Source organism: Lactuca serriola, chromosome 7, assembly GCF_051521515.1.
Source record: "Lactuca serriola cultivar US96UC23 chromosome 7, Lser_US96UC23_V15, whole genome shotgun sequence".
Lineage (NCBI taxonomy): Eukaryota > Viridiplantae > Streptophyta > Magnoliopsida > Asterales > Asteraceae > Lactuca > Lactuca serriola.
In genome coordinates this window covers 46310432-46336853 of record NC_136414.1, presented here as the reverse complement: position 1 = coordinate 46336853, position 26422 = coordinate 46310432, and the positions used below count along the sequence as shown (strand labels likewise).

Below are 26422 nucleotides of genomic sequence, written 5' to 3'. Positions count from 1 at the left end.
TAAAATCCTAATGCCAGTTGAGTTGACTTGTTGACATTGTTTGACCAAATTTGACTGTTGTCACAATATAACTTAAGTTTAAATTTATTATCGTTGTTATGAACTTATAAATAATATATATATATATATATATATATATATATATATATATATATATATATATGTGTGTGTGTGTGTGTGTGTGTATCATAAAATATAATATATAAAGTATTATTATAATATCTTTTAACTATTTACGGTACAGAGAATCTGGTTTGAAGGGCCGCATATGGTTGTTGGATTTCAAAAGTGCCATAATGACAAAATGGTACTGTCCTTCGATGTTTCATGTAAAAAATTATGTTTTTTTTGTGCATATAAATATGTTTTTACAAAAGAAATGTATACGTTACTATGAAATAGGTGTTTGTATATATATTTTTTTATAAATATATGTTTTCATACAAATGTATTTATCATAAAATAGGTGTTTGTGTACATTTATATATATATATATATATATATATATATATATATATATATATATATATATATAACGGATTTGTATGTATTTATGTACTTAATAAATACATATTCTTATAAATAGATATTTCGTATATAAAAAGTTTTTATATAGAAATATAAGATTTTTATATGAAAATATGTTTTTTTTTGTATAAATATGATTTTATAAAAAAAAAACATATTCGAAACAAAATTTTGAGAAAAAAGTTGTAAAAACAGCTAAAGTTAGGATGGATTGATAACAAAATTCTAAAATTTGGGCAAAATGGGTAAATTTTGGAACAAGTTTTTAATAAAATTTAAAATATGGGCTAAAAGTGTAAATTTTGGATCAAATTTGTAATAAATTTTGAAAATTAGGCCAAAAATGTAATTTTGGAAAGCTGGATGATCCGTTGACCGGGTAAAACGGTTAAATTGAATACGATTATCGGTTTTTGGGACTTAATTGAATAAAAAAAATATAAGGACTAAATCAACTATGAAACCAATATGTAAATACTTTATTGCAGTTTTTTCGAGCATTAGATGATAATATGTTGGGTTTTTTCTGATTTCACAAATTTTAGGTAACCGGCTATGAAAGGTTTTTGTTTACAAGATATTATTTTAAGCATAATCAACAAATAAAATGGATTTATCATACAATAATAGGTTGGCTCGAGTTACTTTAAATATTAATAATAACAAATCAATATAAATAAATAAAAAAAGTCTATATAAATAAATCAAAAAAGAAATTAGAAAGAGTAATCTATCGATTTCATATGTAAAAAAATTAGCTAGTACCAAACACAAATTACCCCACACCCACATTTGGACCAATTGTGTAATTTACTCTGCAGATGAAATGAAGTCATAGTTTGATTTGTGGATACATGTGTTGGCCAACCCATTGAAAACAAGGATTTGGTAAGATCTACTACTAATTAGACACCAACATACACAAACCAGTTTTAGTAGAACTGATAGGTGTATGTATCCATCCATATATACCCCCAGTTTACGACAATAGACATCTCCTTCAAATCGATCCAACATCACCATCTCCACAAAATCTCTTCCCTTTCTCCACAACCATGCAAGCTCAAGCTCTTCTGCAATCAACCCCACTTCGGGTCTCCCCACTTGACCCGCTTCAGAAACACTCTTTACTCACCAATGTCAAATCGCCTTCCTTCACCACACGCCGCCGCGCAGTAATTTCCGCTGTCGCCGCCGCCCCTAAACGTGAGAAGGATCCCAAGAAACGGGTCGTCATTACGGGTATGGGTTTGGTATCGGTCTTCGGGAACGATGTCGATACTTACTATGAAAAGTTGTTGGCGGGGGAGAGCGGAATCGGGTTGATAGACCGGTTCGATGCGTCCAAGTTTCCGACACGATTTGGTGGTCAGATTCGTGGGTTTAAGGCGGATGGGTATATCGACGGGAAGAATGACCGGAGGCTTGATGATTGTCTTCGCTATTGCATTGTTGCTGGTAAAAAGGCTCTTGAAGATGCTGATCTTGGTGGTGATAAACGCTCTAAGGTTTGTAGTTCTATTGAATTTCATTCGTTTTTCATGTTTGGATCTGGTTGCTATTTGGGTAATTTGAACTGCATGAGTGCAATTTATTGGATGTGTGCTGGATTTGGATGATAATAAGCTTGAAATTAGAAATGTATGATGAATTAAAGTCACTCCAATTGAATGGATGCCACATTTGCGTGATACCCAGTAAGTATAAATCGAAAACGTGAAAGATTTCATCATTTCGAAACCTTTTCTAATCGTTATTTATCTTCATATGCATATAACTCTGTACATTTTCTGATTAAATCCATTCAGGATCTGCTATTTAGATGTAACTTCAAACTAGTTGTTGTGATTTATAGTTGCGATAATTAAATTTGAGTGCTTTGGTACACCGTGTTTAATTTTCTGATCATTTAGTGTAAAAAAATCTGATTTTGTGGTTGATTCATTGTGTGCTTTTGAGGGCTTTCTGCAAATTTTACAATGTCCATAAACCTTTATACTTTTTTACAATTCAAGGTATCGATACACTAAAACTAAGAGGCTTACATATGCAATAAAATGGGAAAATAAATAGGGTTCAAACTTAAATGCAAGAAATGATAAAGCACTTTCATTGATTTGTTTATTATAGAGTCCTACTTTCATTTCTACCTATTACAACATTGCACTTTGAAAAATCTACCAAATCATAGCAATGTTATCCAAGAAATGATAAGTAGGATGCTATAATATACAGATAAATGAGAGCACCTTGTTATATAAATAATAAATTTGAAGCATACTTGATACATGTGCCTTGGGTAAAAGAGTTTGTGATGCGTGTACTAAGGAGATCATGTGTAAAGTGCACTGAATCTCTCACTTTGTTGGAAAACAATGTTGAGTGCATGATGTTCATATGACCTTCAGTAATTCTATTTATTTGTGTAAAAAATGCATGAGACATACGTAAAGGGAAAAAACAAGTATAAAGTTTACTTTACATCCCCAAAATTATTTTCATTCTGAGATGTACGGAATAAACTCCAACCTTTCCTTTTTCCAACACGTTTAGTAAATTCTCCTATTGTCAATTTGTCATTATCAAAAAGCACTCGAGACATTTTGAGATTAATTTGTACACTTTTAGGCTACATAACATTGTACTGTGTTTGTCATGTGTTCGACATGCATTGGACTAGGACTGAAACCAATGTCAATGGAACAAAAATTGTAATTTTTTGTCACATCCAAAAAGGTGGGACAAGGACACGCTCTCAATCTCTCGTTTGTGAAAAAGACAAAAACGCCCTCCGTATCCTCATCGTTATAAAAAGCCCTAGAAAGCTTGTCCTGTCCCGTCCAGTCCGCATAACAAATGCAGCCTAGGCTGCATTTGTTACATGGCACTTGACTGGATGGGACATGACAAGCTTTCTAGGGCTTTTTATAACGATGAGGATACGGAGGGCGTTTTTGTCTTTTTCACAAACGAGAGATTGAGAGCGTGTCGTTGTCCCACCTTTTTGGATGTGACAAAAAATTACAATTTTTGTTCCATTGACATCGGTTTCAGTCCTAGTCCAATGCATGCCAAACATAGTAATATCTGTCATATGTAACAATACATTATTTCTTGATTATTCTTTAATCGATATTTTTTTTTTTTGCAGATCGATAAAGAACGTGCCGGTGTGCTTGTGGGAACAGGAATGGGAGGTCTCACAGTGTTTTCCGATGGGGTGAAGTCTCTGATAGAGAAAGGTCATAGAAAAATCACGCCTTTTTTCATTCCATATGCAATAACAAACATGGGGTCCGCATTGTTAGCTATTGATTTGGGGTTTATGGGGCCCAACTATTCAATTTCAACTGCTTGTGCTACCTCTAATTACTGCTTCCACGCGGCGGCAAATCACATCCGGCGAGGGGAGGCGGACATGATGATTGCTGGCGGCACCGAGGCGGCAATTATTCCGATTGGATTAGGAGGTTTTGTGGCGTGTAGGGCTTTGTCTCAGAGAAATGATGATCCTCAAACTGCTTCAAGGCCATGGGATCAAGATAGAGACGGGTTTGTGATGGGAGAAGGTGCTGGTGTTTTGGTAAGTTTTGTACCCGTTTTTATTATACGGGTCAAAACGGGTCGGGTCGGTTTGGGTTGACTTTTTCGTTGTTTTCTTTTGTCCCTCCAATTTTACGAGTGGGTCTGTCAGTGTTAGATTCAGACTGTTTGATACCATACTTAGAAGACTGCGTTACTCAATTAGATCTGACTCAATCAAACAACAGTTAATAAGAATATATATATATTTTTTTGAAGGTGATGGAGAGTTTGGAACATGCAATGAAAAGAGATGCACCAATACTTGCAGAATATTTGGGAGGAGCAATAAATTGTGATGCTTATCATATGACTGATCCACGTTCAGATGGACTTGGTGTTTCTTCTTGTATTCAAAGCAGTTTGATGGATGCTGGTGTGTCTGCAGAAGAGGTACTTAATTTTTTTTATTTTATTTTTTATTTTTTATTTTTTTTTTATAATTTGATTGTTTTATAGGTTATATGCGTATTTATGCAACAATGTCATTCATCAAAATACAAAACATTTTATATACTGTATAATTGTATACTTTTTATATACTTGTTTGTAATTACAGGTAAACTACATCAATGCACATGCAACATCAACATTGGTTGGTGATCTTGCTGAGGTAAATGCTGTAAAAAAGGTATTCAAGAAAACTGAAGGCATCAAAATGAATGCAACCAAGGTAAACCCCAAATCCCAAATCTTTTTCCATTAATTGTTGTCTTAATAAATAAATAAATGTTGCTTATATTTAAAAAAAAAATCTTAATTGGTTTATGTTTCACAGTCTATGATAGGACACTGCTTAGGTGCAGCTGGTGGTCTTGAAGCCATTGCTACAGTCAAAGCCATTCAGACAGGGTGGCTCCATCCTTCCATAAACCAATTTGTATGCTCTTCATTTTTTTTATAATTTTTTTAAAAATAATTTTACAATTATTTTTAATTTTTTTAATCTTGTGTTTTTGTAACGTAGAACCCGGAGCCCGCAGTCGAATTTGACACCGTTGCAAATATAAAACAGCAACACGAAATCAACGTTGGTGAGTTTGAATTTTTTTCATTTTGGAATCTTGTGGGCCCCATTTGTCAGACTGACTGAGACTGATGTCAATGAGACAAGAATTGCAATTTTTTTTGTCCTTACCCGAGAAGGTGCAAAAGACATCGTAGTATTGTTGTATTTGGTTGACTGATTGATTAAAATGTTATTGTAAATGTGCAGCGATTTCGAATTCGTTTGGTTTTGGTGGACACAATTCAGTTGTAGCATTCTCTGCTTTCAAGCCTTGATATTGATTGGTGGAAAAAGTTAGGGTTTATAAAGAGAGACTTGTTGTTTAATGTTTGTTTGGCGATTTTAGTCGTGTTACTTAGAGGTGAGTCGTGATTGAGTAAGTACATTTTGAAATTTAGAGGCACTAGCATTTTGCATTGCGTTCATGAACATGTATCTTCTGTATTATTTGGTAAATTACATCTTTCTCCTCCTCCTCTCTCTCTCTCTCTCTCTCTCTCTCTCTCTCACACACACACACACACACACACAGACACTTGTTTTTGTCGATTTTTTGATGACAATTCATATTTAAAAGGTTTATACTAAAAAATTATAATTTTCAGTATTTACAAGTAATTCAAGTATCGAATGCTATTGAATATATATATATATATATATATATATATATATATATATATATATATATATATATATATATATATATATATATATATATATATATATATATATATATATATTCATAATAATAATATAGTATCATTTTAAAAGAGACAATTGGATTGATATATGTTTGAATATGTTTTCTATGACTTTTGATCACTGCTAAGATGAATTTATGAATCATTGATATATGTTTAAACATGTCAAATATATTTGGGCTCATATTATTCTGCTAGTACTATATTTATGAAGTTATTTTTCCTCGAACAATCAATTTTTTTTTTCAAAAGAGAATTGATTATGCGACCTTCATGATTAACGAGAGTGAATAATTTTTAAATACAAGTCAGACTAGCATTTTGTTAATATTTATATATTGTTTCAACAGTTACTTTTCCTATTAAAATATGAATCATTTTTAGTTTTATACATAATGTAACCAATTTGATATGCATAATTTTGTATCATTTTTAGTTTTATACATAATGTAACCAATTTGATATGCGTAATTTTGTAAGTGTGGCGAACTGAGTGACTTGAGTAGTTATTTATTATATGGATAAAACCGAATTCATCAATTGGACAATTTGGATGAAACTATTATTTGGATTGGTTTTTAGCAAAACCGACTAACAATTTATTTTTTTGTTCTTTTTAATATATATCTTTAATAGTTTATAAATTTACTAAATTATTCTTTTAGCATATTAAAAATTTTCATATTTTATAATACTTTAATATGTACTTATAAAAATCTTGTCTATAAAATAGTACACTAAAATATATTTTTCTTGATCATTATCTATAAATTTTAATTCACAACTAACCAAACAATATTTTTTAATTTATATTATAGAGTAAGTTAATAGTAAAGTTATATAGTTATTAAAATGCCTTAATTTTTGAAAATCAAATTATAAAAAACTGATCCAACCGAATTATAATTTGGCTGGATCGGATCGGATTTGAATTTACTTTAGAGTATTTGGATCTACATTTTGAAAACCGAAATTAATTTAGATTAACTTGATCAGATCATATTAAATTAATCGATCCAAACGAACATCCCTAACTTGAGTAAAAAGATCAAACAAGGTTGACATTAAGATGGATAACTTTTAATATGGGTCAAAGTGGCTTTATTGACCCACAAATCGTGTGTTCTTTAATTTTTTTTTTTGGATTTTATAATAGTAAATCTATTTTCTTTTATAAAACAATTCGGTTTGCTGTAAAAAGTAAGGGTGTAAGTGAACCGAATTATTCGTTAGTTACTCAGGATTGACTTGTTAAAAGGTCGACTTGAGATCAAATTAAACGAGTCCGAACCGAGTTCGAGCCTAAATATGAGGCTCGTTTATTAAATGAGCTCGAGCTGAGCTTCAATTAGTGAGCCCGCAAGCCTATATATAATATACTTTATTATTATTTTTTTTATATATTAAAATAAAAAATTTAAGGAATTAATGATTTAGGGTATTAGTAAACGATTTTTTTTAACGGTTTTGAACCGAGCTTAAGTTTATTTAGGCTCATCAGACAATAAACGAGCTAATCTCAAGCCCGAGCCGAGCCTGTATAATTCTTCATGAGCTCGAGTCAAGCTTCATAGAGTAAAGCTCGAGTTGAGCTCAAGCTTAAGCCCCTCATAACTTAACTAAGCCCAAGCCGAGCCTGATCAAACTCGGGTTCGGCTCGGATCGTTTACACCTCTAATAAAAAGTAAAAAGAAAAATGAAAGTAACTTACCGGATATATTATTATGTACAAAATTTCTAAAGAGAGTTTATGATTTTGGGTATCATTTGTTATGTAGTAAATGAAGAGAGAATAAAATGGAACATCAAAGGTTGAATGAAAAAAATATTGTCCTGTTGTCACGAAGAAATAATCTGAAGCATTGCAAATACAATTCTTTCCCAGTGTTTTGTCTTTTCGTTACTTCTAGAAATAGAATGATATTTACTATATTTATAAATTAATTTTTTCATACAGTCTTCAATAAATATATATTTTTTTAAAGTTTCAAAACTTTATTTTCTTAAATAAAAATACTTTCTTTAGTATAGTTATATTTTAAGATTTCACAAGTGTCTAGTTCTTTTTATTCCGTAACTTTTTTAGAGCATATATAATTACTTCTTAACAATTTGTAAAACATATAACTTGAATTTTGAACGACTAAAATATATTTTATATGCAGGTTAGTAAGCAATTTATCTTTATTTATTCAAAAATTATTTATATAAAATGATATTCATTTTATTTATTTATCAATTTTATTTTATTTAGTTTTTATTTCATAATAATAATTAAATGTTTTTTTTAATAAATTTCAACAATTTCAATTAAACAACAAGTTCAATTGTCATCGTACAATGAATGAGATGATAAACGGGCAACAAGCTGTGCCGTTAAGCCTTTTTGAATGGTAAAACTAATTCTTTTAAAGACTACATCCGAAGATCTAGGGGATATAACATTACTATGCATGATTTGTTGTACTCTTTTAAGAAGCTTTACCGCATATGGTGCGAGGAAACCAAACGTATCAAATGCAAATGGTATGAACACGTGTTGATTTTTCATGTACGATCTCTCATGTTTGGTGACTTTGCTTGTGGCTGCTTTTAAAGCAGCATGTCCCGCTGTGAAACCCCCATCCCTCATGCCCACGAGAGGGGATACCCCTGTAAGATCGACACATGCGTGTTTCCCTCCGACCCATCCAAAAATCAAAATGTCAGCCGGTCTGAGGGTTGACCTTCCTTCTGTCGGATCAGTCAAGAAATTAACAGGTGCCTCTTTCTTAGCAGAAACCCCGGCACGCTTAAATATGTCAAACAAAACATCTCTAACCATATCGTGCCTGTATTTGAACCCCATGAGTTCTTTACAGTGAACTGTGTGCTCTCCAAAAGAGTCCAAACATGCCTTGTGACACACATGACATATTCAAACTAACCAAATATGACAATCAAATATAATGATTCATTCTATTTTAATAATTTCATTCTATAGATGTTAAAGTAAAATTGGCAAAAGGACCAAATCTGAAATAGAGAAAAATGGATGGATTGGGCTTGTTCTGAAAAAATGAATAAACTATAGGGACCAAATGGACCATTAGTGTAACTTAATTTTGGGCTTTGGCCTGGACTTGTTCCCTACTTTACAGTTAAATTACAGATCTTTATTGGGCCCGGGGGTCTATTACATTTACGCGGGACTATCATTATTTTCCCGCCAGAATACTTCACTAACACTTCTGCTCTTCCCGCCTAAACAACACAGCACATTTAGGGCAAAGTTTCACCTCTCTTCCTCTCTGCAGCTCTTCGTCGTTCTCAGATCATTCTCTCTCTCCAATCGAGCAAACGAAATGGACATCAGCGAAGAACAAAGGGCTTCCAACAAAAAAGCTTTCAGCGAATTGTTCGACACAAACGTAATATACTTACTCTTGTTTTTGTCGATGAATTTGTTGTGAGTGTTTATTTACACTTGCGTTGTTGTTAACAGGATAGTTTAGATGAAGATATCAGGAACATGATCCAGAACAAGCGTCACCGTTTGATTTTTCAGCTTTCTCACCTCTTTCAACGTGGAGCCGAGGATTTGGCTCGAAGGTATAAATCATTTCACGAATATACATATTGAATTGAAATTATAGTACATCGTATGCATATTTACTCTTTTATGAATCTGAATGTGATCTATGGATTGTGTTATAAATTAGGCTGCTTCATACCCCTAGCGAATACATCCAGTCGTTGTCGGATTTCATAACTGAACGAACACGGAGCATTGATCCGAAGTTTCTTAAGGAAGGGGAGCAAGTATTGGTAGGATTTGATGGACCATTTGTTTCGAGGAAGGTTACGCCCAGAGATCTGCTTTCTGAGTTTATTGGTTCAATGGTTAAAGTCGAGGGGATTATTACCAAATGTAAGTTTTCAATGATCTGCTTTTCATGATTTCATGCTTCTAATGGGATGATTCGATATTCATGATGAGCTCAATAGCATATTAGTTTGTATCAAATCATTACCATCTATCCCCCAAAATTCTACATTTTGGGCCAGTTAGGTTAACCTAAAGCTTCCTTATCATATTATTGACTATCAATGCACACCTTTTAGTGGTTTTTGAGTCATTAAAAATCGACAATTGGTTTAATAAATTTGTTAGAATTAGGAGTCAACTTTTTTTGGGGCACAAAGAGAGTAGTTAAAAAAATCTGCAATTTCAAACATTAACATTTTTCTGTCACCAGGAAGCCCAAATCTGCTATTGAGCCAGTTACTCTGGCTGTTATCTTTGTTTTGGTAGAAGTAGGGTGAGCTATTATGACTTGTAGCATATGAACATGGTTTCTGTTGATGATAAAACATTACATAATGAGACTCTTTTTTGGTTTAGGGTTCTTCAAATACTCCATGCTCTTTGTGAGTTATGACTATGCACATCTGATTTACTTTTTACTTTTTTTTTCTAGGTTCTCTTGTAAGGCCAAAAGTTGTTAAAAGTGTTCATTATTGCCCTTCAACTACTCAATTCACATCCCGTGAGTATCGAGACATTACTTCCACCATGGGTTTGCCAACAGGCTCTGTATATCCAACCAGGGTAAATCCACATCCTCTGTAATATCTCACATTTCACAAATATAACAGAAACCAAATATCTAATATATATTCTTTTTTGCAGGATGATAATGGCAATCTGTTAGTAACTGAATACGGGCTATGCAGTTACAAAGATCATCAGACATTATCTATGCAAGAGGTGCCTGAAAATTCTGCCCCTGGTCAACTACCAAGAACAGTTGATGTCATTGCAGAAGATGACCTTGTGGACTCATGCAAGCCTGGAGATCGTGTGGCAATTGTTGGAATATACAAAGCTATTCCAGGAAAAAGCCAGGGGAGTGTCAATGGAGTTTTCAGGTTAAATTACAAAAAAGCCCTTCAAAATATTAATCTTTATGCTGTTATTTATAAACTAATTGAACAGATTTGGTACCATTTATCTATCTTGTTATTGATAAAATTAAATGTTTCTATGTTTTTCTACTTTCTGCTGTGGCAAATTACAAAAATACCCTTAAACAGTATTGTTTTTTGGAGGGCTAACTGGGAATTTTGATTTGATATCTAGGACTGTGCTTATAGCAAACAATGTTTCTCTGCTGAACAAAGAGGCAAATGCTCCAGTGTACAGCTCTGATGACATAAAAAAAATTAAGCAGATAGCTGAGAGGGATGATACATTTGAACTGCTTTCAAGATCACTTGCACCTTCGATTTATGGGCATGCATGGATAAAGAAAGCAGTTATTTTACTGATGCTTAGTGGTACAGAAAAGAATCTCAAGAATGGGACTCATTTAAGAGGGTGAGTTGTCAATTACCTTTTGTGGTCTTTATTCTCCATTTTCTTTAAGGAATGGAATTGTTCATTTCATTTCTTTCTTTCTGATGGAATGGAATTGACTATTCTTGAAAGAATGTGATTCCATCCATTTTATCAACTTTCATATCACAATGGAATAAAAAGAAAAGATTATAAAATAATCAAATTTACTTAAACCTTTTTATGTGATTTACAGTGACATTAACATGATGATGGTGGGTGATCCTTCTGTTGCCAAGTCACAGCTTCTGAGAGCTATTATGAACATTGCTCCTCTAGCAATATCAACCACAGGTCGTGGTTCTTCTGGGGTTGGATTGACTGCAGCAGTTACTTCTGATCAAGAAACTGGTAACATATTCTTGATAAACCCAAAAACACAAAAAAAAACATCAGGTTTTTTAATTTTATTGTGTTGTTTTGAAATTTATAGGAGAAAGAAGGCTGGAAGCTGGTGCAATGGTTCTTGCAGACAGAGGTGTGATCTGTATTGATGAGTTTGACAAAATGAACGATCAAGATCGTGTAGCAATACATGAAGTTATGGAACAGCAAACTGTAACAATAGCAAAAGCTGGTATTCATGCATCTTTGAATGCTCGATGCAGTGTGGTAGCAGCTGCCAATCCCATCTATGGAACAGTAAGTACTAAGTACACTTCTTGATGAGGGTATTTTTGTCTTTTTTATGCTCCATTGACAGTTAGGGTCTCAATTAAGTACACATTATGACAAGGGCATTTTCTTTTTTTGCAAGTACCTTTATTAGTGGGACAAAAAAAATCCAATTTTTAGACCATTGAGAAGGGCATTTTTGTCTTTCTCACAAATACCTTTCTGGGTCGGATAAAAAATCCAATTTTTGTTTCGTTTATAGTTTGGGTCTCAATTAAGTACACATCCAGTTTTTAGACCGTTGACAAATGGGGTCTCAGTAAAGGGCAGTTTTATCTTTTTCACAAATACCCTTCTGGGTCGGATAAAAAATCCAAATTTTGTTTCATTGATGGTTAGGGTTTCAATCAAGTACTGAGTACACATTATGACAAGGGCATTTGTCTTTTTCACAAATACTTTTCTGGGTGTGGCAAAAAATCCAATTTTTATACTATTGACAAATGGGGTCTCAGTAAAGTCCACTTCACAACAAGGACATTTTCGTCTTTTTCAGAAATACCTTACTGTGTTAATTGATCTTGATTGATTGCAGTATGACCGGTCAATTACTCCAACAAAGAATATCGGACTTCCTGATTCCTTGTTGTCACGTTTTGATTTGCTGTTTATTGTGTTGGATCAAATGGATCCTGTTATTGATAGACGCATTTCTGATCATGTCTTGCGTATGCATCGTTTTCGATCTGCCACTGATGGAGGTAACAATAAAAATAAAAGATAGTGCGTTTGTTATATTTTGTTAAAAATTGATCAAAACATGGTTGTTTAGGTGATGATGTGGCGTCAATGTATGGAAGAGAGGATGAAGTTGAGGTCGATGGCTCTATCTTTGTGGAGTACAACAGGATGCTACATGGGAAAACAAAAGGAAAGAAACTTAAAGATGAAGCTTTGAAGATCAAATTTCTCAAGAAGTACATTCATTACGCAAAACACAGGATTCAGCCAGATCTTACTGATGAGGTATTTTTAATTTTTTTCTTTTAAAAATTGTTCTTCATATATATGCTTATACTTATGCTTGTGTTAATGATGAGATATTTTCTTGTTTAGGCATCTGAGCAAATTGCAACTGCATATGCTGAACTCAGAAACAGCCATGGCAATAGCAGAGTTAGTATTAACTATTAACACTCATCTACCTAATATGTTTAATTATCCATATTGATTTTTGATTTTTATTTTTTTATAGACTGGAGGAACCCTTCCGATAACTGCCAGAACCCTAGAGACAATAATTCGTCTCTCTACAGCACATGCCAAACTTAAATTAAGCAAACAGGTATGTGTATTGAACACTCTAAACCCTAAACCCTAAACCCTAAATCTCAAATGGATTTAGGGTTTAGGTTCTTATACCAGTCGTGTGCGCTAGATTAGGGTTTACCTAAAGAATAACCTTTTGTTTCATGTTTTTAAATCATGGATCGTTTTTTTTTTTTAGATTCTGAAATCCGACGTGGATGCTGCATTGAAAGTTCTCAACTTTGCTATTTATCATCAAGAGTTGACTGACATGGAAGATCGTAGGCAGCATGAAGAAAGTCAAAAAGCTGACAATGATGGAGATAATAATAACAATGGTAGTGTCAGAAGAAAAAGAAAGCCAGATGCTACTACTCAAACAGGGTAAGTAGATAATTTATAAAAACACTTTTTTTTTTCTTACAGAAAATAAAAATCCTTGTGTGTTTTTTTCAGGACTGAAACAGAACCAATGGATGTCGATGAACCTCCAGTGGGACAAGAACAAACTACCTCAGCTGAGAGGTGTGTAGTTTTCTTTTTTCTTTTTTTTTTTTGGAAATTAAAACTTATTATTTTATCAAAAGGTCAATACTGTAATTTCCTACTTCTTTTGTGGTTGTAGGGTAGCTGCATTTAGGTCTGCATTTGAGCAGCATCGACATGAAAAGCGGTTTGAGCAAATAACAATAACAGAAATTGAGCAGGTGGTTAACATTCGGGCAGCTGTACCTTACTCAAGGGCAGAGATAATCTCCCTTTTAGAGGTATTAATTAATTAATTTATTATTATTATTAGTATTATTGGTTTTTGTAAAATGTCAAAAATCTAAAAATGGGAGTTACTTTGATGCAGAGTTGGCGGGATGAAGGGAGTGTAATGATAGTCGATGATGTTGTTTATCCAACGTATTGAAGTGAGAGGATTATGTTTGTTTTTGTTATGGTATTTAATTACTGAGTGTTTTATTATCAACACAAGTGTTGTGTAACTTTAAGACACCTCATGTGAAGTTAACATCTAGTTTAAGTCTTTTCAGATAGTTCTTATGCATTATTTTCCCCTTTAAAGTTGGTTATGGTATTCTCTTTTGGCAACAAATGAATCACAGATAATAAGTTAATAACATACCAATGCTTCCAAAAAAAAAATTTCCTTGTGTAAGGAAGTTTTACAAGAAGTCGCTACTTGAAGACTAAAAAAGAGTAGAAAGAAAACTAGTATCACACTAATGATTTGGTATTAACAAGGCAAATGCAAAGTATTTGTGTTGTCAAATGATTTTTTGGAAAAATAGGTGAAAAAATGTTTCCCAAGTGATGACAAATGATGTTACAAGTTATAAGGTTTTTGGTGAGACGATGAAAGAAAGGAAGATGCTTCTTTTAACACTTTGTGCTGTTGAATTTATTTGATGTTTAAGGACTTTGATTTTGTGTTTGAAGAGCATAAGTTGACTTTAACAAAGAAAAGAAAGTTACCAAACTTCATTTATGAGAGGCCACGGTTGTCTTTTATGTTGAAAGAGTTTACTATGGGGAAGGAACCCATAAGCTATGGCCACTTAAATTTACAACTACCCATTTTACACTTGGTTGTCTGCAGAAGCAAATAGGTGCATTGATCTTAATGTCCATGTCGGAAAGTTGACTGACTTGTAACTTCGCAAGATTTATAATACGGAAGAATTTTGGGGCTATAAATATAGGCATTTTGAGATTTTGGGCATGAGTTTTTATGTGTCTCAAGGCCGAAATTCTATAACATCCTAAAATGCATCTTTTGTAACAACCGAATTTTGGGGATAAATTAAAATTTATTAACTTAAATAATTATAATTAATTTAAAGTAATTATTTGATTTGCCCTTATTTACACATTTAGTTTATGCCATTATCTTAATATATTAAGCAGAAATGTTATATTAAAGATAAAATATACTTAATATGCTTTGAATTGGATAGATACAGAAAAATTCGTAGCTCATGAGCAAAAGGAAAAGATTAGGACAAGAATGGACTTGAGTAAATAGATAAAGATCAAAACTTGCCGAAAATCAAGAATACGCGACACAATTATTTTTATGCCACGACCAAGCCTCAAAAGTCGAGTACAGCGCCGAAACATCGCAAACCGCGACATGACTATGTACCTTTCGCGACGAGACGATGGTGAATTTCAAAAGTCTATAAATAGATGCCCTCTTTCATTCCAAATGATTATGCAATTAGACACCAACTCGGGAGACAAGTTGTACTATGAAAAATCAAAGTTCAGAAGAGTTTTGAAGCTGAGGAACAAAATTGGAGTATTGTTTTGAAGATCCAAGTGTGGAATCATCGATTAATCATTCAGTTTGCTTTAGTATAATGTTGTAACACCCCGACTCGCAGGTATAAATTTTAAAGTTTATATTCATATTTCTGGACCTACTCGACAATGTGGTTGCCCCAACTCGTCAAGTAAAGGCGAGCTGGCCCGCGTGATATAATGAGCCTACTCGACGAGTTGGGCGACCCCAACTCGACGAGTAGAGGCTGTGCATGGAAACCCTAAATTTTAGGGTTTGCACCCTATTTAAAGAGCTTATGGGCCGTTTCTAGCCTCCCTCATCGTCATTACAGCCAGAGGAAATCCTAGATCGAGTCCTAAACCCCCCTTATGTGTGTTGAGAGCTTGAAAGGTGTTATTTGTTGATTTTGGAAGGGAAGCTTGAAGAGTGAGGAGCTTGGATCGAAAAGGACGAAGTGGATCTGTCATCTACTTCGTTTTGACAACCAATCTGAGGTATAAAGCTTATACCTTGACCCTTTCATGCTTAGATCTTCTTCTATGGACATTTATGGTTATTTTTGGGGTTTAATGGAGCCACTCTTGGGTTTGAGCTTGTCACAAGGACATGGTCTCAGATCTGGACTCCTCTAGGCCCCAAATTCATAAAGTTATCAACTTTATCTTGTATTCGCCCTTCTCCATTCCCTAAACGTCATCCTAGACTTGGTTTTGGTGTTCTAAGCCTTTTAAGACCTTGCATGCACGTAAAGTTAGCAACTTTACATGATAAATTCACCTTAAAAAGCTAGATCTAAAATTTGGAGCTTTGGGGTAGCTTAAAAACGTCTGAATGAGAAATGGACTGAAGGGACTCGACAAGTCGGATGGTTAACTCGACGAGTCGGATGATGATTGCCGTTGTTGGTTTCTTCATGGACTCGGCGAGTTGATAAGATGACTCGACGAGTTAGTTAGGGTTTTCCCGACATTATAGACACCACATGGACTCGACGAGTTGACTGGGGAATTCGCGACTTTCTGAGTTCTGAAGGAACTCGACGAGTCTGAAGGCTGCACTCGACGAGTTGGGTCAACATGGACTGTTGACCTTGACCGTTGACTTTGAATTTGAACAAGGGTTGACCAGTTTGACTTCTGGGGGTATTTTAGTAATTTGGAAATTTATGGATGTGGATCACTGGTGGATGTAGGTAATCGAGTTTGGAGCTGTATTTGGGGAGTTTGACATTATCATCCCGAGCTACTTGTGAGGTGAGTTTTTCTCACTATATCAACAAGGTCTAAGACACCAATTCCGGCCCTTTTCGGATTGGTTTTTGGGTTTACTGCATGATGATATGCTTAGTGACATGTTAGGTCGATATCCTAGTTATAGGATGATACTATGTTAGTGATCTGTTAGATCTGTATGACTACCTGTACATGCTAGCTAGCGTATGATATTTATGTGCACATGATTGTTTGATTGGGGGTTGGGTTGAGGTGGTCATGGTTTGTGCTTGCGCCAACATAGTCGGGGCAGACGGGATAGACTGTAGACCCGGTTAGGGCGTAAGAGGCAGTCCAGACGTGCCGATGGCTCGGAGAACGGTCCAGATAGACTGATGGACCTGCGAGGCGGTCCGGTCCAGGCCGATGGCTCATTATGCATGCTGTTTATTTATATGATACATTTATGGTTTGTATGACGTTGGTATTTTGGGGAAACTCACTAAGCTTCGGACTTACAATTGATTGATTTTGTTTCAGGTACTTATGATGATCGCGGGAAGACGAAGACGTGATCGTACACCTCCTTATATTTTTATGATTTGATTCTGGGATATTCAGACATGAAACCATTTTGAAAACAAATTTGTAATAATTATTGGTTTTGAATGTTTTAAAAAGTTTTAAATTGGCCTGATTTTATGGGTGTTACAAATGTTAGTAATACCTTTATGATTGTTTTTTTTGTTTTCTATCAATGATTATGATCTAATACCCCTTGCTTCCGCTTAGATGTAGATGAACCGTTAATACTATGTTTGACTTCTTAGTTTTTGATTTATAAAGTTTCATTATTTATTATGCTTGTTTGATCGTAAACCTCTCTCTCTCTCTCTCTCTCTATATATATATATATATATATATATATATATATATATATATATATATATATATATAATTAAAGTTTCGATTTTTATTGCCTACAATTGAGTTATATATAGTCTAGATGACCAATCTAATTATATTAACTTGTATATTATTTAGTTTATAATAATAAATGTTAGGATTAGGGATGGATCAAATCCAAGGGCTAGGTAATATAATCATGAACTTTAGTGTACGGGATAATATTAGATGACCATTCTATGTTTAGATTGATTTTCACGATCATTAAGATTAATCACTAGATCAAGTCTTTCATAATTCGAACATTTAACTAATTATTTAGTTAGCTACTTGGATGATCATTGTGTTAGTTGTTTTATAACTAATAGTATTTGTTAATCGGATCAAGATAACTTAATTATTATAAAAATTGGTAATTAACAATATAAATCCATTTTCTAATAAATATACATCTTAAGACTACGTTTAAAAGGTATATCCACAACCGATTGTGGGGTGATAACTATATAACACAAAACTTATAAAGATAATACACAACCAAGCGATTCACAATGATTTATTCACACCCAACTTTGACACACGTAGGGTTGTAAACGAACCAAATGAACACGAAGAAGGGCTTGTTCATGTTCGTTCGTTTAAGTTAGCCGAACAAACAAAAAAACACGAACTGATAAACGAACGAGATTTTCTTGTTCATGTTCATTCGTTTAACAAATTACATTGTTCATGTTCGTTTGTTTATAATGTTCGTGAATATGCTAAACGAACAAAAATAAACAAACACAATTGAACATATATGAACATAAACCGACATATAATAAAAAAAATTGAACATAAACAAATATAAATAAACTTAAACGAACGAACATCATAAACGAATGTTCATGAATATAAATGAACGAACAAGACCATTGTTCATGTTCGTTCGTTTAACTAAACAAATGATAATTTTTGTTTATGTTCGTTTATTTATTAAATTATCGAACATAAACGAACTTCCTGCCAAACAGTTCACGAATGGTTTGTCGAACGTTCAGTTCATTTACAGCCCTAGGTACACCAAATGAGAGGTTGTTGAGATTTCTATATTTCTTATACTTGTTGATTAACTTTTTAGATAAAATACTAGATAGTGTATATTTTATATAAAGTATGTGTTTAGTATTTCTTCCATTTAAATACTGTTTCTATAGATTTAAATAACAATTTTTATCGACCATAATAATAGCTGCTATAAATTAAAAAAATAAAATAAAAAAAGTCTTTAGTGGCAACGCCTAATACTTCAATTTTTTTTGTAAGCTTTGGTAATTTCAAGTACTAATATCATCTAATCAAAAACTGATTAGTTTTTTCCTTGTCACTACTTAAATATATAAATAAGAGAACACTAAATGGAATTATTAGAAAGCAAATTTTGTTACAAATGAATAGCTAAACGCTGGAAATACAAGTTTGAAAGAGAGAAAATGTTGATAATGAGAAAGATGCTAGAAAAATCTACTGAGATTTAGAAGAGGCAAGCTGCCAAAGACACGATGGCTGCAAGTAAAGCAGGAACCTGCAATGCCATTCCATCACTCTGCATTGATGGGGAAGGTGCTGGTGCTCCCCCAAACTCCTGAGCCATCGTTCCAGAACTGTTGAAGGCCATGAGAACAATCATTGTAATGGTGAGTGCAGTGGCTATCTTTTCACCTCCCATTTCGATGAGTGATCTTTGTTTATATGTATTTGTACAGAAAGATTGGTTTTAATTTGTAGTTTGTATGAGTGGCAAATAAGGGCAGTGTGATTGTTGGCTTTTATAGCTGTTTAGTGGGGATTAAATTTAATAGAGGAATCTAACAGCTAATGACATGGTAAATATTATTTTTAAAGAAGGTGCGTAATCATTTAACAGAAAGTGGGCATCAAAGCAAACCCTAATTAAAAAATCTCAACTCCTTTTCGCCATTGTCTACCAGGCTGGACAATCTTCATACCATGATACTGGCTGATAAATGAATTGGATTTTTTCTCTAGATTTTGATAAGAACCACTCCGTTCTTAGAGACAAATATTTGATAACTAAAGTAATACATAAGAACTGTTCCAGCAGCCAACTTTTGTGATAGAAAGCCATAATGCCAGCGTACATTTTGATGAGTTCGGACTGTTTGGTTTAATAATAACCGTTAACTAACTCTTTGTATTTAAGTTTGTTACTCCCCTCAGTGCATCGGTTGTCATAGTCTGTTTTCAGTAAATATTTACTTTGGTAAATTGTGTCTATTTTATATTTGATAATAAAGAGAAAATGACTTACGAGCCCAATGAAGTTTCCAAACTATCCAAAAAACCCTAATCATGTTTTGTTTGTTCAAAAAAACCTAACAAACTTGACATTTGTCTAAAAACGCTCAAATATGTTATATTTTTATTGGAAATCACCATATTGGGGAAATGACTTGTAAGACCAATGAAATTTTAAAACCGTTAAAAAAACCTCAATCATGTTTTTTCGGTTCAAAAAAACCCAATGAATTTAACATTTTGAACAGACAAAAAATGATTGAGATTTTTTGAACGGTTGAAAACTTCGTTGGGTTTTTTGTAGTTAAAGGTTAAGTTTGTTAGGTTTTCTTGAACAGACAAAACATTATTGAGATTTTTTGAACGGTTTGAATACTTAGATGGGGTCGTAAGTCATTTTCCCTGATAATAAGCTTTATTTGGAGTTCTAGATGTGTGAATGCTGTCTCACTTACACTAACCAAAGCTTCTTTTTAGTTTTTGAAAATATACTTCATTTAAATTTGAAACAGCAAAAATAGAGTATTTGGTGTTTGGAATAGTGTCATCATTGCACACTACTTCAAACTTTTGGTTAATAGCTTTTTTCCCCTTATTCTTTCTCTTTCATTGATGGACACTTTTAACATGTGACCCAAGTGGGCTTATCTTTAATGTTTGTAGGACATGTATGATGTATTAGACACGGTGTGGTAGCATAATGCTGACGGTATTCATACTTGGCAAGGGTTGCCGGCGGCAAACACCACCCTTAATGACTTTTGTTGCCGTTGACAATCACTCAACGGTGAGAATCTCTCTCTCTCTCTCTCTCTCTCTCTCTCTCTCTCTCTCTCTCTCTCATTTTACCATCTTTTAATTGGATGTTGGCTCATGATCAACACCACACCCTAACTCTCTACAATGAATGGAAAGGCAAGATTGAGGTGGAACATAGGTGTAGTGGCCCCACACCGTTTAGCCTTACTAAGAAGGAGAAAACACTACAAAAACGGGAGTAATAGCAGCGAGACATGCTTCATAGCACACAAAAAGTGAATTATGTTGTGAATGGTCATCGAAACAAATATGGCATATTATGTTACTGATGACATATATCATTCATATGCTTCATTTTTCAAATCAATATTTCTCTCCGGAAATTCGAAAGCATAAGATGTTCAATCAACATTAAGAGGCTCTCATTAAAGATATATAATGAACATTTGGAGTACTACAAGCTCATTTTGTGCTCGTTTGACATGTCTTATTTGGGATAATGAACAAATCTCACAAATTATGATTGCTTGTATCATTATGCATAATATTATAATCAAAACTGTACAATAAACTTGCCAACATTATAATCCAGAATCATATTTCAACTACATCCATACAAATGGCAACGCTGATGTTGACTACTCTACCGAGTGGATTATAGATTTGTCAAGTTATATGACTAACATAGAACAACTACAATAGAGAAGTTCATGTATCTTAAAAAAAAGATTTGTTTGAGTATGCATGACAAAAATTTGACATAATTAGGTATGTAATTTGTATCTTTTATTTTTGTATTTCTGCATTTTGTGCATCGATTTGTAATTTGGTTTGTTACTTTTAATGAAAGACATATTTTATTATAATTATAACGTAATAAAACATTACTTTAAAAAATTTATGTGTACTATGTATTTTATTATTTTTAGAGACCATTTTTAATAGAAATTTGAAGTAATAAAGTTAAGTAGAAAAAGAAATAATATTTTATAAATCATTGATAAATAGTAAAAAGGTTGAGATTTGTTAGGGTTACTATATCCTATATCGGTGTGATGTAGTCAAAAATATATATATATATATATATATATATATATATATATATATATATATATATATATATATATATTGAAGTCTTTTCTCTCTATAAGAGACTTTTAGAGAAACAATCTTTGATTCCACTTATATTTACATGATATTAGAGCTGGGGTGCTATATAATGTTAGAAACAACTTTAAAGATATAATGTTAGAAACAACTTTAAATTTTGTTTCTAGCCAACACTGCTTACAACTATTTTAAAGATTTATACCTTTTTTCTTCATTGTATCCTTATTTGCTTCACTCTCTATGTTCCCTCAGCGACTTTTTTTTTAAATATATTTAAGGTTACTGAGAAATCGAAAGGGTACGTAGGGTAAAAAAGAGTATTTCATAAGACAAAACTGTAAATTTGGTCCTTGTGGTTTGTAAAAACCTTTGGATGGGGTCCAAAAAGTTTTTGGCTTGCACCGAAGGTCCAAAATCAAAGTTTTTCATTGTTTTTGGTCCAAAAAAACTTGAAAAGTCGATTTTACCCTTTTTAATTTCTTTTTTCTATTTTCTTTATTGTTTTTGGTATTTAAATAATTAAAAAAAATAAAAAATAAAATCTTACTCAACACACACTCACTCTCTCTCTCTCTCTCTCTCTCTCTCTCTCTCTCTCTCTCTTTCTCTCTCTCTCTCTCTCTCTCTCTCTCCCTAACCTAACCCAGGTTTATTCTTATTCATCTTCCACAAATTCATCATCACCGTAGCTGTCTGAGGACGGCGGATCCTTCTCGTCGATCGATGGCTTTAGGTGAAATGGGTTCGCCGGAGGTAGCAACTCTAGTGATTTTCTGAATGAAGAAATTACCTCAGTATCAAAATCCGATGCCACCGATGTGTCGTTTGAATCGAAAAGGGAATTCGAATCTGAGGAGTTGTTCTCTGGTATTGGTAGACATAGTGGTTTGCCGGAGATTTCAGTTTGTCGATCTTGTTCTGGGAATTCTGTTGTAGATTCACCGAAGGATGTAAAGGAATTGGGATTCTGTTGCCGCCTTCAATGTTTGCTCCGGGGAAACACACACTTCGGTGGTGGGTTTAGGCCAGGGAACAAAGAAGGAATGGAGGATGAAAGGGGGAAAGGCAGCAACGATCGCAACAGTCTTCATGGGGGAGTTCAGTGACTATAATCGACGCGTAAAAGGGTGGAGCAACAAGGGGCTGTTGCCTCGAAGTCTCGCCGGAATTGGCCATCACTCCTGTTCACTCACTCGAAAACAACCTCTCACTGGGGTTGTTCTTCGTCTTGATTGCAACAACAAAATTGAACGAAAAGAAGGGTGTTTGGAGCTGGTTTATCTCATCAAAGCTTTGAGTGTGAAGAAGGCGAAATGGGTTCGAGATTTGGGTGATTGATTTGGGTTCTTATTTTGGTTTGCAATTTCGATTTTCATCAGAACAATGGTGGTTTCAAGGTTTGATTGGGGGGGGGGGGGGAACGATCGTCAAAGGTGGGTGTTGGACAGAGAGGGAGAGAGAGAGAGAGAGGGGGGGGGGGGAGAGAGAGAGAGAGAGAGAGAGAGAGAGAGAGTTGAGTAAGATTTTATTTTTTATTTTTTTTAATTATTTAAATACCAAAAACAATAAAGAAAATAGAAAAAAGAAATTAAAAAGGGTAAAATCGACTTTTCAAGTTTTTTGGACCAAAAACAATGAAAAACTTTGATTTTGGACCTTCGGTGCAAGCCAAAAACTTTTTGGACCCCATCCAAAGGTTTTTGCAAACCACAAGGACCAAATTTACAGTTTTGTCATTTCATAATAAAAATCACACTCAACATATGTTGAATTCCCTTTCTATAATGTGTGTTGGATAAATCTTCACCGTTTGATCAATTTCAAGTACTAATATCATCTAATCCAAAACTGATTAGTTCTTTTTTCCTGGTCATTACTTAAATGTATAAATACCTCGAATTTTATCAATTTGTATCTGTCTAAAAGATAAGTGAATATATAAATGGAATTGTAAGAAAGCAACTTTTTGTTACAAATGAAGAGCTAAACGCTGGAAATACAAGGTTGAAAGAGAGAAAATGTTGATGATGAGAAAGATGCTAGAAAAATATCTGCTGAGATTTAGAAGAGGCAAGCTGCCAAAGACACGATGGCTGCAAGTAAAACAGGAACCTGCAATGCCATTCCATCACTCTGCATCGATGGGGAAGGTGCTGGTGCTCCCCCAAACTCCTGAGCCATCGTTCCAGAACTGTTGAAGGCCATGAGAACAATCATTGTAATGGTGAGTGCAGCGGCTAGCTTTTCACCTCCCATTTCGATCACTGATCTTTGTTTATATGTAATCGTAGAGAAAGATTGGTTTTTGTAGTTTGTATGAGTGGCAAATAAGGGCAGTGATTGTTGGCTTTTATAGCTGTTTAGTGGGGATTAATGGAGGAATCTAACAGCTAATGACATGGTAAATATTATTTTTAAAGAAGGTGCATAATCATTTGACATAAAGTGGGCATCAAAGCAAACACTAATTAAAAATTCTCAACTCCATTTCTCCATTGTCTACCAGGCTGGACAATCTTCATACCATGATACTGGCTGATAAATTGGATTTTTTTCTCTAGATTTTGATTAGAACCACTCCATTCTTAGAGATACATATTTGATAACTAAAGTAATTAATACATACGAACTGTTCAAGCAGCCAACATTTGTGATAGAAAGCCATAATACTAATGTACATTTTGAGTTTGGACTGTTCGGTTTAATAATAGGAAAGAACCGTTAATTAACTCTTTGTATTTAGGTTTGTTACTCCCCTCAGTGCACGGTTGCATCTAGTCTGTTTTCAATAAATATTTACTTTGGTAAATTGTGTTTATTTTTTTAAAATTATTTTATTTTATTTATTTATTTTAAAATATACTTCATTTAAATTTGAAACAACAAAGAATAGAGTATTTGGTGTTTGGAATAGTGTCATCATTGCACAATACTTCAAAATTACTGTTTAATAGATTTTTTTTCTTATCCTTTCTCTTTCATTGATGGACACTTTTAACATGTGAGCCATGTGGGCTTATCATTAATGTTTGTAGGACATGTATTAGACACGGTGTGGTAGTATGTGGTAGTATGATGCCGGCGATATTCATACTTGGCAACGGTGGTTGTCGGCAGCAACATATATATATATATATATATATATATATATATATATATATATATATATATATATATATATATATATATATATATGAAGTAAATTTAGTCCTTGTGGTATGTCAAAACTAGCACGTTTGGTCCAAAATGAGTTTGGCTTGCAAGGATGGTCCAATAGTTTCATATTGTTGCAAGTTTAGTCAAATGGTTTAACATCCGTTACCAAACTCCCGTTACTTTACCCATGCCCTTTCACTTAAGGGTATTTTAGTCCATTCATCTTGCCCCTTCATTATTTTATTATTATTTAGTCCATAAAGAGACTTCAACGTCTCTATTCTCGTCTCCAGCAACAAGCTCTAACGATCACTCCATCCGTGATTTCATCTTCTCCATCGATCGCCCCCCTCTGTGATTTCATCTTCTCCATCGACAATGGTGATGTGCTTCTGCAGAAAGTGGGCGATAGTTTGGACATCGTGGACAGATAACAACACAGGGCGTCAGTAGCGGAGCTTCAATATTTCATGGGGGGGGGGGGGGTGAAAATATAATTTGTATAAAAATTGGTGAACAAGGGGGGCCATAGTTAAAATTTTATATTTTTGGACTAAATATGTTTAAAGTTAAAGCATAGGGACTATTTATGCCAAAAAAAATAAGGGGGGTCACAACCCCCCTAGCCCTTGAAAATATTCGCCCCTGCAGGGCGTCAATTTTGGGGATGTCCTAACCCGGTAAGTATGTTACAATTTGTTTTTGACGACTGCTCCCTGGTGATCTAATGTTTCTGTCTTCTTTTTTTCAAGAATTCGTCATGTGGGTTTATTGGGTGGTATGATGAACCCATGTGTGCTCGTTCCAAAGTTATAATACCAGGGCTGCTTAGGACAATCAATAAGCTACGAAAAGTAGTGGATGATATAAAAGATCACGCAAGTAAGCATGAAAAAGAAGTGTTGAAGATCAAAGAACAAGCAACTATGTTGAAGTAGTACCTAGTCTATAGCTGGATTTTTTGTTGTTGTGTTGGTGTTCTTGTTGTAAGTCCACAAATGTTATGGTTATCTTTTGTAATAGGTTAGGTGTAACATCCCGGAATATCAAGAGTAGAGTTGAAGGGCTAAAAGTGAAAATGCATAAGGGAAACTCGACGAGTCCATGGGTGGACTCGGCGAGTAGAGTCGCGACTCCGGTCGCGTGTTAAGTGGCCAACTCGGCGAGTCGGCGGCTGGACTCGGCGAGTTGGTGCTGGGTGAAGAAAACCCTAATCTTCGGGGTTTGCCCCCTATTTAAAGGATGTTATGCCTTCTCTTCAGCCTCTATTTACCTTGAGAGTTCCAGAGAAAACCCTAATCGTGAGAAATTCCATTATTGAGAGGATTGAAGTTTGGAAGAAGGGATTTGTGAAGAGAAGTTGGAGGAATTCGAGGATAGCATCAAGAGGGCTTGTGGATCTGAAGTCTACATCAGTTTAGGCTCATCTTTGGGGTAAGAGTCCTCTGTCTTGAACCCCCTTTTTCCCTTATTGTTATCCATGGTGGTTGTTTTGGGATTTTTGGAGGATTTCATGAGTCATTTCGGGATTGGAAGATGGATCTGAGGATGCTACCTCAGATCTGGAGT

General features: G+C 34.1%; 3 protein-coding genes across 3 annotated transcripts; 2 read left to right on the top strand and 1 right to left on the bottom strand.

The window, feature by feature from the left end:
- The first annotated feature begins 1439 nt into the window (after positions 1-1439).
- On the top strand, positions 1440-5592 carry LOC145061389 (3-oxoacyl-[acyl-carrier-protein] synthase I, chloroplastic-like). The gene is made up of 7 exons (XM_079008842.1): positions 1440-2036; positions 3680-4111; positions 4330-4503; positions 4670-4783; positions 4889-4990; positions 5078-5144; positions 5327-5592. Exons 1-7 carry the CDS (start codon positions 1584-1586, stop codon positions 5392-5394), a joined length of 1410 nt encoding a protein of 469 aa, XP_078864968.1. The 5' UTR covers positions 1440-1583; the 3' UTR covers positions 5395-5592.
- Positions 5593-9065: 3473 nt separating this feature from the next.
- On the top strand, positions 9066-14163 carry MCM3 (Minichromosome maintenance (MCM2/3/5) family protein). Its single transcript, XM_079009262.1, has 16 exons — positions 9066-9230; positions 9305-9411; positions 9522-9730; positions 10281-10411; positions 10493-10731; positions 10943-11179; positions 11394-11548; positions 11631-11839; positions 12408-12573; positions 12645-12838; positions 12929-12988; positions 13068-13157; positions 13320-13504; positions 13577-13645; positions 13746-13887; positions 13977-14163. Exons 1-16 carry the CDS (start codon positions 9165-9167, stop codon positions 14034-14036), a joined length of 2319 nt encoding a protein of 772 aa, XP_078865388.1. The 5' UTR covers positions 9066-9164; the 3' UTR covers positions 14037-14163.
- Positions 14164-18913: 4750 nt separating this feature from the next.
- LOC145062700 (uncharacterized) lies at positions 18914-19303 on the bottom strand. Its single transcript, XM_079010291.1, has one exon. The coding sequence runs from the start codon at positions 19236-19238 to the stop codon at positions 19044-19046; it is 195 nt and encodes a 64-aa protein (XP_078866417.1). The 5' UTR covers positions 19239-19303; the 3' UTR covers positions 18914-19043.
- Positions 19304-26422: the final 7119 nt, after the last annotated feature.

What these genes read in the sequence shown, in the direction of transcription:
- MCM3 (XM_079009262.1), top strand. Translation starts at nt 9,165, where the DNA reads ATGGACATCAGCGAAGAACAAAGGGCTTCCAACAAAAAAGCTTTCAGC. An exon ending in CCAATCCCATCTATGGAACA is followed by an intron (nt 11,840 to 12,407) that starts GTAAGTACTAAG and finishes GATTGATTGCAG; the next exon opens with TATGACCGGTCAATTACTCC. An exon ending in AGATAATCTCCCTTTTAGAG is followed by an intron (nt 13,888 to 13,976) that starts GTATTAATTAAT and finishes ACTTTGATGCAG; the next exon opens with AGTTGGCGGGATGAAGGGAG.
- LOC145062700 (XM_079010291.1), bottom strand. Translation starts at nt 19,238, where the DNA reads ATGGGAGGTGAAAAGATAGCCACTGCACTCACCATTACAATGATTGTT.
- LOC145061389 (XM_079008842.1), top strand. Translation starts at nt 1,584, where the DNA reads ATGCAAGCTCAAGCTCTTCTGCAATCAACCCCACTTCGGGTCTCCCCA. An exon ending in GTGGTGATAAACGCTCTAAG is followed by an intron (nt 2,037 to 3,679) that starts GTTTGTAGTTCT and finishes TTTTTTTTGCAG; the next exon opens with ATCGATAAAGAACGTGCCGG. An exon ending in CTGGTGTGTCTGCAGAAGAG is followed by an intron (nt 4,504 to 4,669) that starts GTACTTAATTTT and finishes TTGTAATTACAG; the next exon opens with GTAAACTACATCAATGCACA.